Source organism: Labeo rohita, chromosome 25, assembly GCF_022985175.1.
Source record: "Labeo rohita strain BAU-BD-2019 chromosome 25, IGBB_LRoh.1.0, whole genome shotgun sequence".
Lineage (NCBI taxonomy): Eukaryota > Metazoa > Chordata > Actinopteri > Cypriniformes > Cyprinidae > Labeo > Labeo rohita.
In genome coordinates, this window is record NC_066893.1 from 8144973 (window position 1) to 8159319 (window position 14347).

The 14347-nt window shown below is 30.9% G+C and overlaps 1 protein-coding gene across 4 annotated transcripts in view; it reads left to right on the plus strand.

The window, feature by feature from the left end:
- scaper (S-phase cyclin A-associated protein in the ER) overlaps positions 1–14347 on the plus strand; it is a 177972-nt gene that overhangs the window by 51213 nt on the left and 112412 nt on the right. For all 4 annotated transcript variants that reach the window (XM_051099424.1, XM_051099426.1, XM_051099425.1 and 1 more), the window contains one exon: positions 13205–13341. In XM_051099424.1, the coding sequence (XP_050955381.1) occupies positions 13205–13341 (137 nt within the window). The remainder of the gene's footprint in view (positions 1–13204; positions 13342–14347) is intronic.

Consider the following 14347-nt stretch of genomic DNA (forward strand, 5'->3'; position numbering starts at 1 on the left):
CTCCGGGCTTGACAGAGTGCCTTTCCTCTGAACGGCGCTCGTTAAATGTGGGATCTCACCGCAATATGAGATTGGCTTTCACACTGGGCTTTTTTGTACAGTTGACAACTGTTGGTGCTATATGTCGCACCTTTGGCCCCTGGACCTCCTTCATTCGAACCTTTTTTCAGCAAGTAATATTTAAACCCCCACTGCTACCTCTAAATCATTAGCCTTGGCTGCGGCCACCTATTTTTCTGCCTGACAGTGTGATAAACACACGTTTGAGTTGCCGCACCATGTCTCATGACCGCACGACACACACGTCAGGCGGACTTAATGAGGCCTGTGGAGTTTGATGTATTTAACTGAATTAACAGTTCACATGGAACTAGTTTTTAAACAACTTTCATTTGTTTTATGTAAATCCGCTGTTTACCTGTGATTTAGAGTCATTGACGTATGAGGATTTTTGACAGGCCGGTTTTAAAATACAAAAAATATTAATATCTGTTGTAATAGTTCAAACATTAAGGATGTTGTGTACACAAAAATGCATATTAAAATTTGAAATAAAGTGATTTGTGTTTTTTCCATCTCGATGAATTGGCCATAGCTGTAAAAATGTCATGTGGTGCAACCATGATTTATATTAAAAATAATTAATTTCCTTAACATAACATTTTTTAGATGTTTCAATAATTCAAGTGTTTAAAAAAAATATTTGCGTCTATTTTGAGTTTTTGTAAATAATGATCTCATATTTTCGTTCTACTTTAATTCACATTAAAATGTAAGCGATTTAAGCGATTTTAGTGTTTTTTTTTTTTTTTTTTTTCATCTCAAATCGGCCATAGCCTTAAAAAATGTCATGTGGTGCGACCATGATTTATATTAAAATTAATTCATTTCCTTAACATGTTTAACATTTTTTAGATGTTCTCAATAATGCAAGTGTTTAGAAACAAAGTATTTCCATTTATTTTGAGTTTTTGTAAATAATGATCTCATATTTTTGTCTTTTAATTTCAGAGTTGCCTTCTTAAATGTAGTTAGCAGACTTATATTTCCTGTAAACACAAACCAGACAAGAGAGTAGAATAAAGTCGGTGGACTTGAACTTAAAAAATGGTGTGTGTTCACATCAAAAGATACCTTCTGATGTTCATTCATGTTCATTTTGTGCTATAACGAAGCACAATGAAGAAATACGCTACAGCGTTCTTTCAGGATACATTAAAGAGCCACAAAACAGTATTTGTTGTTTGAATTTCTTTAAAAAATGACAAAATTTAAACACTTAGACTTAAAGTAACCAGCTCTGTCTTGTATGTCAGTGCATTGATAGTGTCCTCTTTGGTCCGTGATGTATTGTTCACTGCATGATGTGTGGTATAAAAGTGCCATGGTTTGTCGGACATAGCAACAGTAACTAAGAGGGGGCAGGTCTTTGCGACGAGCCAGTTTAGAGAAGTGGAAGGTTGCTGGCTTATGGCTTATTAATACATAATAAACTACTAATAAATGCATAATTACCAAACTAAAATGATATGCTCTGAATTCATTTTTGCATGTGTTTTTCATATTGTACAAAGATTAAACATAAACCATCTGAAATGACCCAAATTGCATACAAATCTGTTCCAAATGATACGCAAGTAAATTATTTTATGTATATAAACACCACATGATATTTGGTCGCACCACATAATATTTTAAAATTTACAAGCACACAAAGTCCCAAAATGGTAGGTGCTTGATGGTCGCACCACATGATATTTCATAAAATGGAAATCATCGGACAAAGTTTATTCGTATATTATGATGGAAATCATGCCAAATAGTGCAGAAAGTATATTAGGTGAAATGTAGGGTAATTTCAAAGGCCTGTTTTTAAAACGACGGTCGCACCACATGATATTTTGACACTTTGAATAACAGGAAAATTACAAATAACTAATCTTTTTTTGAAAAGTTAAAGTGAGTCCATACATAAGAGAGGTGTTTCATATACATGTCATCTTTTTAATGCATTTAAACCAATTTTTAACTTAAAAAATACAATCTGACAAATTTAGGTAACACGTCATTGACCCTTATACAATGCAATCTGTAACAGTCAGCGAAATGAGCAGAATTGGAAACTTAGTGGTGTCTGAACTGTAAATTTGTCGTAGAGTTCATTACCGTGTCCTTGGTTCTTATTAGAAAAGAACATGTTGCTTATTTCCTTCATCTATGGAAGTTTCTAAGTAATGTACATCAAAATGTGCAATTTTAGTAATTCGTTCACATCTTAAGGAAACCTGGCTGTGGGATTTGTTTGGATAGTCTTGCCATGGACGCCCCGGCGCTTCTTATTTATGTCTTTGCTCATTTTGGCGCGCAGTATTTCATTCACGCAACCGCCAACTATTTTCCAGTCGGCACTTCCATAATTCTTGCCGTTATGAAAGATTTTTAATTAAAACTAAGATGGTTGGCTGAACCGTGCAGAGGTCACAGCATAGTTTTTCAGTGGAAGCGGGTCCAGAGGCTCCGTCTGTCCTCGTATTTAGTCATATTTCGCTATTTAAAAGACTGGGAGTTAAATTGAAAATACAGCGATTATCAACAGCGATGGATCAGTGCGGCTGCGGGACACTTGGATTGCCTCTTGGACTCTATTTTATCCTTTATTGGTTGTCATCCGTTCTGGTTTAATGTGATATATCGCGGCTCTAGGCCCCTTGTGTTTGACACGTAAGAGTTTTATTTATCCTCAACCTTTGACGCCAGATCTAGAAACACAGCTGAATGTTCAGTTCTTCTAGCTGAAATATCACACAGCTTGTTGGAGTCATGGTCTAGTGGTTGGCACACAAGTGCTGATGTGGGAGAAGCACATTTAAGGACAGACTTTGTGTTGTGTAGCGATACATTAGGTGGCATTAAAAAGTAGTATATAAACGTTATAAAATAAATGTATAAATTAGTATTAATAAATACTAATATATTTTGTTTTACTTTTTATAAATATATATATACACTACCGTTCAAAAGTTTGGGGTCAGTAAGACTTGTAATAGTCTTTAAAGAAGTCTCTTATGCTCATCAAGGCTGCATTTATTTGATTTAAAAAAAAACAAAAAAAAACCAGTAATATTGCAAAATGTTTTTACAATATAAAATAATGTTTTTTATTTTAACATACTTTAAAATAGAATTTATTCCTGTGATGAAAAGCTGAATTTTTATCAGCTGTTACTCCAGTCTTAAGTGTCACATGATCCTTCAGAAATCATTCTAATATTCTAATAATAAATCCGCATGATCAATGTTGGATAATATCAACAGTTGTGCTGCCAAATATTTTTTGATTATTTCATGAATAACAAGTTTAAAAAGTACAGTGTTTATTCAAAATATAAATATTTTATAACAATGTAAATTTATTTATTATTAACTTTTAATAAACTTTTAATTATTAACTTAATACATCCTTGGTGAATAAAAGTATTAATTTCTTTAAAAAAAAAGAAAAAAAAGAAAGAAACAATAAAAATGTACTGACCCCAAACTTTTGAACGGTAGTGTATGTATGTATGTGTGTGTGTGTGTGTGTGTGTGTGTGTATATATATATATATATATGTATGTATGTGTGTGTGTGTGTGTGTGTGTGTGTGTGTGTGTGTATCTGTATATATTTGATACAAGTTATTTGAATAATATTCTGTTATTAAAATAAAAAGTAAATATATTCTATAAACAAATTATAATAAAGAAATTATATCTAGACATTTATATACGTTATATATATATTTAATCTATATATATAATTTTCTTTATATTTAATATTTGGAAATTATTTATATTATATTTTTCTGCTATTTATTTGAATAATATTTGTGAATATGTGTATTTAATATTTACAAATATTTTATATTTTGTTAAAATATTCATATCTTTATATACAATTATTAATAATACTACTACTAATAATAAAAATCTTTATATAATAATTTTTTTTTAGATTTGTCTTTTTTAGATGATCCCTTTTTCTGTAATATTTAAAAAAATATATTTCTAGAATATTTAAAAAAAAATGTGTATGTGCATATAATAAAATTATACACACACACACACACACACATATATAGCTATATTATATATATTAAATTTTATATAGTACTATTTATTTGACTAATATTCTATAAATTATTTAACATTTACAAATATTTTATATTTTACTAATATATTCATATATTTCTATAATAATTATATTACACTTTATATTTGTATTTTTTCTGTAATGTTTAATAATCTATATAAATGTCATTTTATATATATGTGTGTGTGTATGTATGTATGTATATATAAGTAATTTTATTATATGCACTTATATATTTTTATATTACATATATATATTTCTAGAATATAGATGTGAAAAAAATAGATGTATGTATTTATTTATATAACACAAATTATATAGTTCTAAAAAATTATAACATAAGTTATATAGTTCTAAAATTTCTATATTATATATTATTTATTTGACTAAAATTCTGTTAAAATGTGTATTTATTATATTTAATATTGTTTTTTTTTTTTTTTAAATATTTGTAAATATTAAAATATTTTTTTTATTTGAATAAGAAAATGTGTTTTGTGGGTGTGTTTGTGTGTATTTACTATTTTATATATTTTATGTATTATATAACCTATTATATTCTATATAATTTTTCTATTATGTTTTTCTAGAATATTATTCAAATAAAAAGTATGTACACACATTTTATGTATTAAACATACCCACTTTAGGTTTTTAATTGTCAATATTTTATTATAATTTGTAATTGTAAAACGTATAAATATTTTTATGACATCATAAAATAAAAAACAAAAAAAGGACATTTAAATATTACATTTAAAATGTTATGCTATTGTTGTTTTTCTATATTGGTATATTTGTACATTAACCAGTCCTTTCCATGAGTGGTATAATTAACAAAACAAAGTTGGTTTGTCGTCCTCTGAACTTTTTTTCTTCGCAACAAAAACATCATGTCAAATGACACGTCTAAAGTTTGAGTTTAGGGGGATGCGCAAGTCATGTTTTTTTTGTGTGAGTTGTTGGTTGGTTACCTTATACCTCCTGTCTTTACATTGTACCTGAATGACAAACAGCTGTCTGTTTCACATTGGGGGAAAGCCATCTTTTGCCGGCTCTTTTGTGTCACACAAAAGAGTGGAGGATGGGGACGTGTATCAATGTGACAGTGAGAGCTTCATCACGGCCCCTGAGCAGCGGCGGAGGTGTGATGTTTTGAGTGCTCTCTCATTACGCCCCACAGAAAACGCTGTGGTTTTTTTTGGGTGCTCAAGCCCACGGGCTGCTCTCTCTCACTTTTTATATCCCAATCGCACGCCTCCTATTATCACCGTGTGCAAGTGGACACCTGTCCATCACCTGTCCATCCATGAATTTGATAGGTCGTCATATGCCACATTGTCCGCTTTGTATAGCATACATTTTTTATGTCGTTCTAAGGAAAGCATCACTATTAATATAGCTTATACGTGGAGTTTGGGTTTTTTCCATGTCCTAATATTCATCAAAGCATTCTGACTATTTCTACCTGGCAAAACATTCTCGTAAACTTCCGAAGAAGGACAGACCTGAGTTGTTTAAATAATCTAAATATAAAAAAGTACTTTACAGTTTTTGCTAGTCTTAAAAAGGTCTTTAATTCGCTCATCCACATATCAAGGTGTTAAAAGGTTTTAAATTGGAGCAGAAAGTCTTAAATTCATGTTAAATATTGCATGCAGTATTTCTCAGTATTTTTGTCTTGTTATAATACAAATATCTGAACATCCTTAAAATATATATAATATATATATATATATATGTGTGTATGATTAAAAACAGGATAACATTTATTATCATTATAAGAACATTTTTGAAAATGTATAAAAGATTATGTACTTTTGCATATAAACTTTTCTCATATATCTTCCAACAGATCTGAATTTCTAATGTATTTATTTGTAATTAATTAATTAAAATAAAATAATAATTTATACAATTTCTTTGAATATTTATTTATATATTTTAATTAGATTTTTTTTCTTTATATTTATTTTTATTTTAATATTACATTAAATTTTTAATATTCTTAATATTACATTAAAAATGTAATTTTTGCACTGAAAAAGCAAAACCAAAATATTAAGAATAAACAACTATTTAAAAAATATTTCCATATTCTAGTGTTTGTAAGCAGAGGAATTCAAGATTATTTTTATTGTATTTATTTATTTTTTTGTAAAATTAATAAAAATATAATAAAGGGATTTGTTGAAAGTTTGTGCAGTTTACATTATTTATTTGAATATTATTCTATTATTAGAATAAAAAGTATATGCATACGTATTAAACAACGTATAAAAGTAAAAATTAGTTAAAAATACAACCAACTAACACAATAACAACATAACATCATAATAAATATTTTTGAAAATTTATTTTCAAAAATGTTTTTTCCGAATAAACTCTTCACATATTTCTTTCAACAGATTTGAATTTTAAATTTAATTATTTATTTGTAAATATGTATATGTGATTTTTTTTTTTTTTTTTTTTTTTTCTTTCTATTTATTTGAATATTCTAGAAAAATACTGTAATTATTCTTCTCATGCAAGACATTAATTTAAAAAAATATTTCCATATTCTAGTGTTCGTAAGCAGAGGAATTTAAAGTCTTAAGCTTTTTTTTTGTAAAATGAATAAAAAATTAATAAAGACAGCTGTTGAAAGTTTGTATATTTATTTGGAAATATTTATTGTATACCATTTATTTGAATAATCTATTATTAGAATAAAAAGTATATGCATAAATATTATATACAATATATATATAAGTAAAATAACTTAGCACAATAAATAATAAGCTAGCACAATAAAACAACAAAAACATAATAAAAAAACATGATTTTTTTACTTAAAAAAAAAACTTATATATATATATATATACACACATTTACATATACATATAAATAATTTCTTCTCAAGTAAATGTATCTTGATTTAAGCGTCTTTGCACTAATATTTGCAAAATAAGACCAAAATATTGAGAATAAACAACTATTTAAAAACTAAATGTTCCATATTGTAGTGTTTGTAAGCAGAGCTATTCAAGTGTTAACCTTTTTTTGTAAAATGAAATAATATTTAATAAAGAGGTCTCTAAAAAGTCGTGTTTTCAAACTTTTACATTTTACAGACCAAACTGATGTACCTTTGTTGCCTTCAATTCCTTAAACTTACTTTATTTGGTCTTAATAATTCTTAAAATTAACTTGAAAATACTGCAGAAACCCTGTTCACAATTTACATAAAAGTTTATATCAAGTTTTGTTTGTCAACTTAGATCCAGCGCAGTGGCATTATGACATGATTTTTTTTCTTCAAATTGTGAAAACCGTCAAAGCGATTGACTATTGCCCTAATGGTTTACCGTTCCTCGGTTCACTTGCACATTACAAGCTTAGCTCCGGTTCTGATCTCCTCCCAGATCTGTTTTTGTGGTGCTCCCCTCTCCTCCAAGCCCCTCTTTATAATCTCAAGATGGTGCACGTCTTTGAGGTGTTACAGAAACAATCCCATTAAGTGAACGGCAGGCGAGCTAGATCGCCTTTCAGAGAGATTACTCAACAGATGCCTCTCTGGCCACAGGGAGGCAATGGTTATGACTGCAGGGCTCGAATCCTGTTCCCGAGGGACTCGGGGTGGAAGCCCTGTCCGGCACACACATAATAACTCGTCCACTTGAAACACTATATGATGCAAATGTACAGATTTCAGACGGAGGTCCGTGAGGTAATTTGTCACATTTGTCTCAAAGTAATTCATTAAGGACAGGTGTCAAGCATTCGAGGCTGTGGTCGTTAAAACTTTGTTATTGTTCGCTTCGTTATTGTTCAGCCTTAAAGAGCTGTTGGAAGAAACCAAAAGACAATGTTTATTGCAAATTCTGTCATTAGTTACTCACCCTTATGTCATTCCAAACCCGTAAGACCTTTGTTCGTCTTCAGAACACAAATTAAGATATTTTTGATGAAATCCGAGAGTTTTCTGACCCTGCATAGACAGCAGTGCAGTTGACATGCTCTAGGCCCAGAAAGGTAGTAAGGACATTGTTAAAATAGTCCATGTTAGCTGCATTAATAATCATTAAAAGAGTGCAGTCTCAATTCAAACACCCACATGATCTTATTTCTAAATGACAATGATTCGTCTGTTTATTAAAATTATATTTCTATTATAAACACTGATGTCTATTGTGTCTTTGGAAAGTAATTTTCACTTCAAATTGGTGCTTTGAATAACGTTTGTTTAGTACAATGTTCATTACATTGTTTTTCCACTAGGTGGTGAAAAGTGACTTAAAAATGTATTTGTCATTCCTTAATGAAACAAATGAAGTATTTATGAATGAGTCATTGAATCATTCATTTAAGAGATTTGTTCAAAAACATTGATCTATTTAGTAATGAAACAAGTGAAGTGTTTACGTGTCATTGAATCGTTTGTTAAAGAGATTTGTTCAGAAACACGGATTTATTTGGTAACGAAACAAGTGAAGTGTTTATGAGTGAATCATTGAATCATTTGTTAAAGGGATTAATTCGATAATAAAACAAGTGAAGTATTTACAAGTGAGTCATTAAATCGATAATTCAAGAGGTTTGTTCAAAAACGCAGATTCATTCAGTAAAGAAATAAGTGAAGTGTTTACAAGTGAGACATTGAATCGTTCATTCAAGAGGTTTGTTAAAAAACGCAGATTCATTCGGTAACGAAATAAGTGAAGTGTTTACAAGTGAGACATTGAATCATTCATTCAAGAGATTCGTTAAAAAAAACGCAGATTCATTCAGTAACAAAACAAGTGGAGTATTTATGAATGAGTCATTGAATCATTCAAAAATACGGATTCATTTGGTAACAAAACAAGTGAAGTGTTTACGAGTGAGTCATTGAATCATTTGTTCAAGAGATTCATTCAAAACACGGATTCATTTGGATAACGAAAGAAGTGAAATGTTTGCAAGTGAGTGACTGAGTTGCTCGTTCAAGAGACTTGTTCAAAAACGCGGATTCATTTGGTAACGAAACGAGTGAAGTATTTAAGAGTGAGTTGTTGAATCATTCGTTCAAGAGATTTGTTCAAAAAAAACCGCAGATTTATTCGGTAACGAAACAAGTGTAGTGTTTATGAGTGAATCATTGAATCATTCGTTAAAAGGATTCATTCGGTAATGAAACAGGTGAAGTGTTTACAAGTGAGTCATTGAATCGTTCATTCAAGAGGTTCGTTCAAAAACGCAGATTAATTCGGTAATGAAATAAGTGAAGTGTTTACAAGTGAGTCATTGAATCATTCATTCAAGAGATTCGTTCAAAAAACGCAGATTCATTCGGTAACAAAACAAGTGGAGTATTTAAGAATGAGTCATAGAATCGTTTAAAAATGCGTATTCATTTGGTAACGAAACAAGTGAAGTGTTTACAAGTGAGTCATTGAATCATTCATTCAAGAGATTCATTCAAAACATGGATTCATTTGGATAACGAAAGAAGTGAAATGTTTCCAAGTGAGTGATTGAGTTGCTCGTTCAAGAGACTTGTTCAAAAACGCGGATTAGATAACGAAACAAGTGGAGTATTTAAGAGAGAGTCGTTGAATCATTCATTCAAGAGATTCGTTCAGAAACGTCAATTCATTTTATGAAGAAACAATTTATGTATTGTTTTACAAAGTATTTATGAGTCACTGAATCATTCATTCAAGAGATTCATTCAAAAACGCTGATTCATTTGGTAACGAAACAAGCAAAGTATTTATGAGTGAGTCGTTGAATCATTCATTCAAGAGCTTAATTCAAAACGCAGATTAATTCAGTAACAAAACAAGTGAAGTGTTTGCGAGTGAGTGAGTTGCTTGTTCAAGAGACTTGTTAAAAACATGGATTCATTCGGTAATTAAACGAGTGGCGTATTTAAGAATGAGTTGTTGAATCATTTGTTCAAGAGGTTCATTAAGGAACGCTGGTTCATTCAGTAATGAAACGAGTGGAGTATTTAAGAGTCGTTGAATCATTCAAGAGATTCGTTCAGAAATGCCAATTCGTTTAGTAAAGAAACGAGTGAAGTATTTATGAGTCATTGAATCATTCATTTAAGAGATTCATTCAAAAATGCTGAGTTATTCAGTAATGAAACAAGTGAAGTATTTATGAGTGAGTCATTGGATCATTCATTCAAAATAATAAACTAATTCAATAATTCATTTAAATTAATTAAACTTTTCTGAATAGACTGCAGCAATTATTATTTTGTCACAGCCTTTAGTAAATAACATATTTTGCTTACTTCAGAATTGTGATCTCTATTTGAAACAAAAAACTTGTGATTCTCGATTTATCCAGAATCATGCACCTCTAGTCCATGTGACATCGGTGGTTCAACCATAAATTTATTCAGCAATTTCTTCTCTTCCAAGTCAGTCGCCACAGATGCGTCAACATCTGGAAGAGAAGAAATTGTTGAATAAAGACGTTATTTTTAGTTTTCTGTGTACACAAAAAGGATTTTCGTAACTTCATAATGTTACGATTGAACCACTGATGTCACATGGACTATTTTAACGATGTTCTTACTGCCTCTCTTGGTCTTGAATGTGTCGGTTATGTTGCTGTTGATGCAGGGTCAAAAAGCTCCCGGATTTTATCAAAAATATGTTAATTTGTCTGGTCCTCATTTGTAAATGTGACTTGCATGTGGAACGAGGACATATAGTCGCCTCATTTATTGCACGTACCCACGTTTCTGAAGTTGTACTAGATCTCCAAAATCAACCTAGTCGTTTTTTGGCCCCCAACCTGCGTTAACATGCAGCCTCTGAGGTATCGACTCAGAGTGGGAACTCTTATCTATCTCACCCGCTGCTCCCATCCTCCGAGGTGCCGGATGACAGGATAATTGGATAATTGCTTTCTGGCACATGCATCACGTCGTCCGAAATTGAGTTACATCCGTCTTTCTTCCCATGGAAATATCGGCATCATCAGAAAGAGACGGAAAGCTATACCTCTCTCCCCCCTCAGCACTTCCGCCGCCTTAATGCCAGCAGCGAGTGGAAGAGATGCCTTCGTAATTGCGGCGCACAATGCTTGGGCCGGGAGGACTCTACATGCCACACAAAGAGCTTAACACCTGGTCTTTCAATAAAGACGCTCCGCTTTACATCTTAGTGTGGGAGTTGTAGCCCGGCCTTTGGACATGTGCTAGGTGGAACTGAAACTGGCGGTTTGTTTGATCTCCTCTCTTGTCGCTCTGTTCTGACACACCCATGTGTGTCATCATTCTATTGTCCTGTACAGGGACTTTTCTGGATGCGCATGGCTTTGAACTGAGAGGTTTCTCTGTGGAGCTGTGAAGAATCAAATGTGCTTTTTTAGTAGAATATAGTCTGGTTAAAGGAAGCTTTTACTCCATCTCATCCTAATTTCATTAGTTTAATACTTGTCTTCAACACTAATGCCTTTCTCGTGAAGTGCCTTTCTCACACTTGTTTGCATCAGTTCAAACTCAGATTTGATCTAAAAATGATTTCCCGCCTGCATTTATTTGATCCAAAATACAGCAAAAGCAGTAATATTGTGATATATTTTTACTATTTAAAATAACTGTTTTCTATTTGAATATATTTCAAAATATAATTTATTTCTGTGGTCAAAGCTAAATTTTCAGCATCATTACTCCAGTCTTCAGCGTCACATGATCCTTCAGAAATCATTCTAATATTCTATTATTATTATTATCAATATTTTAAACAGTTGAGTACATTTTTTCAGTATTCTTTGATGAATAGGAAAATTAAAAGATCAGAATTTCTCTGAAATAAAAAGATTTTGTGACATACTTTTGTAACATACCATTCAAAAGCTTTATTTATTTATTTATTGGGAAAGAATTATAGAAATTAATACTTTTATTTAGCAAGGATGCTTTAAATTGATTAAAAGTGATGATAAATACATTTATATTGTTACAAATGATTGCTATTTCAGATCAATGCTGTTCTTCTGAACTTTCTATTCATCAAAGAAACCTAAAAAAATTCTACTCTGCTGTTTTCAAGTTATTAATAATTTTTTTTAGCAGCAAATCAGAATATTAGAATGGTTTCTGAAAGATCATGTGACTGGAGTAATGATGCTAAAAAACAGCTTTGAAATCACAGGAATAAATTATATTTTAAAATACAAATTTTAAATAGTAAAAATATTTTAAAATTCTACAGTTTTTTTCTGTACTGTAAAAACATAAAAAAAAATCTTACTGTTCAAAAACTTTTGACTGGTGTAACTGAAATAATAAAAAGTTTAGGTACTAAAATTATTAACCAAGGTTAAATAAAAAAAAATATTTAAGCTATATAAAAATATGACTAATATAAAAATAATAAGAGTGACAAAAATGCATAACAAATTTAGTGTCAAAATATTAATATACTATAGAAATTAGTGTGTACTAAAATAACACAAATGGGATATTAGCTTTTATAAATAACGCGTTACATTATTGCATTACTCTTAAAAATGACGCATTGTTTATTCTGAAGGACAATGAATGCATTCACTTTACTTTTTTTTTTTAATTTATTTTTTATTTTTTCATCATCAGCTTAGCACCGAAATGTTAAAACTGCAGCATCAACTTAACTAATTGCTTTTATTTATTTATTTATTTATTTAATTTACATTTTTAATTTATTTTAAATTTAATTTATAAAAATATTTTTGTTTTTAAAACTTTTGTCTTTGGTCTGGCCAGTTTTTAATGTTATGAGATGGTTTTTGTTATTAATGATTTTTATTTTCAGAGCAAAATTTTGAGGACTTTGTAAGATGGACCCAGAAAAAAATATATATATAATTTTTTTTTTTGTGTCACAAGTACATATAAAGAATGTTTCATAATTTCAGTTGTTGAATTTTAGAACATTTTTATAAGTAACATGTGACATCACATAAGTAAACTTTTTAAAACCTGTTATTTGTTACATATTACCCCCTACATTGTTTGAAAACACACTTGTCAAATCTGCTCTAGAAAGCAACATTACCATAATTACATTTTCTTTTGTCTTTTTTTTTTTTTTTTTCTCGACAGGAACACCTGTCTTTAAAAAAGTACATCGTAGACATCGTGACTGACAGCAGCGTGCCCTCCGACAATGCGAAAGAGGGAGAAGAGAGGCAGAAAGCTCGGAAAAAGGCCAAGAAGCTGCGGGCACGCATGAACTCAAGGTGAAGCGATCACAGTCTCCTCTCTCTTTCTTCTATCTCCGTCTCTCTCTTTTTCTCCCTCCATGTGGCTAAAGGCTGGTGTTGCTGCTTGTGAGAGCTTTATGAGTGACAAGGAGATGGAGAGCGGAGGCGATGTGCATCCCGGCTGTCCGCACGGCAACACTGATGAGCTTAATTTATGGCCACTCTCTGTGATTGGGGAGGAAAAAGTGAGAATCGATCTGTTAGCCCCCCCACTTTCACCTGTTAAGAGCTTTTCTCCTAATTGGTTGCCACCACGCTGCCAAAACTGAAGGCTTCTCTAGTGTACAATAGTATGTTAAAGTATGTGTAAAGCATGCCTGTTTTTCTCTCTTCCAACTATTGATTTTTAAATGAAGTATCAAAGAAAATCAATAGTAATCAACAAATAGGAGCGAACGCGTCTCAGTGTCAGATCCTAGACCTGGGCACTATCAATTTTGCCTCCTGTCACAACTGTTAGTGTGTGTGTATGTGTGTGTGTGTGAGAGAGGTAATGTGTTATGGTTGTTTGTCAGTAATGCTAAAAATGGAATTAACAGCTCTAGAGATGGTTTGTTCAGTGTACGATCCCAAAGACCTGGGAATTTTTTTAAAAACTTCGTACGTCCATGCAAGTTTACAACCAACTGCTAATATTCAATCACACTGTAGTAAGTTCTGTAAGGTGTAAAGTGTAATTGCAGCACAATAATGCATTGGTGTTAATTATTTCCCAAATATGGAGGATAAACATATACACAGACAGTCAAAAGTTTTTGAACAGTAAGATTTTTAATAATTTTTTTTAAAGAAGTCTCTTCTGCTCACCAAACTTGCATTTTTTTTAAATCCAAAGTGCAGCAAAAATATTACAATTCTGAGATATTTTAGCTCTTTAAAATAAATGTTTTCTATTTGAATATATTTTAAAATGTAATTTTATTCATGTGATCAAAGCAAAATTTTCAGCATAATTACTCCAGTTTTCAGTGTCACTCGATTC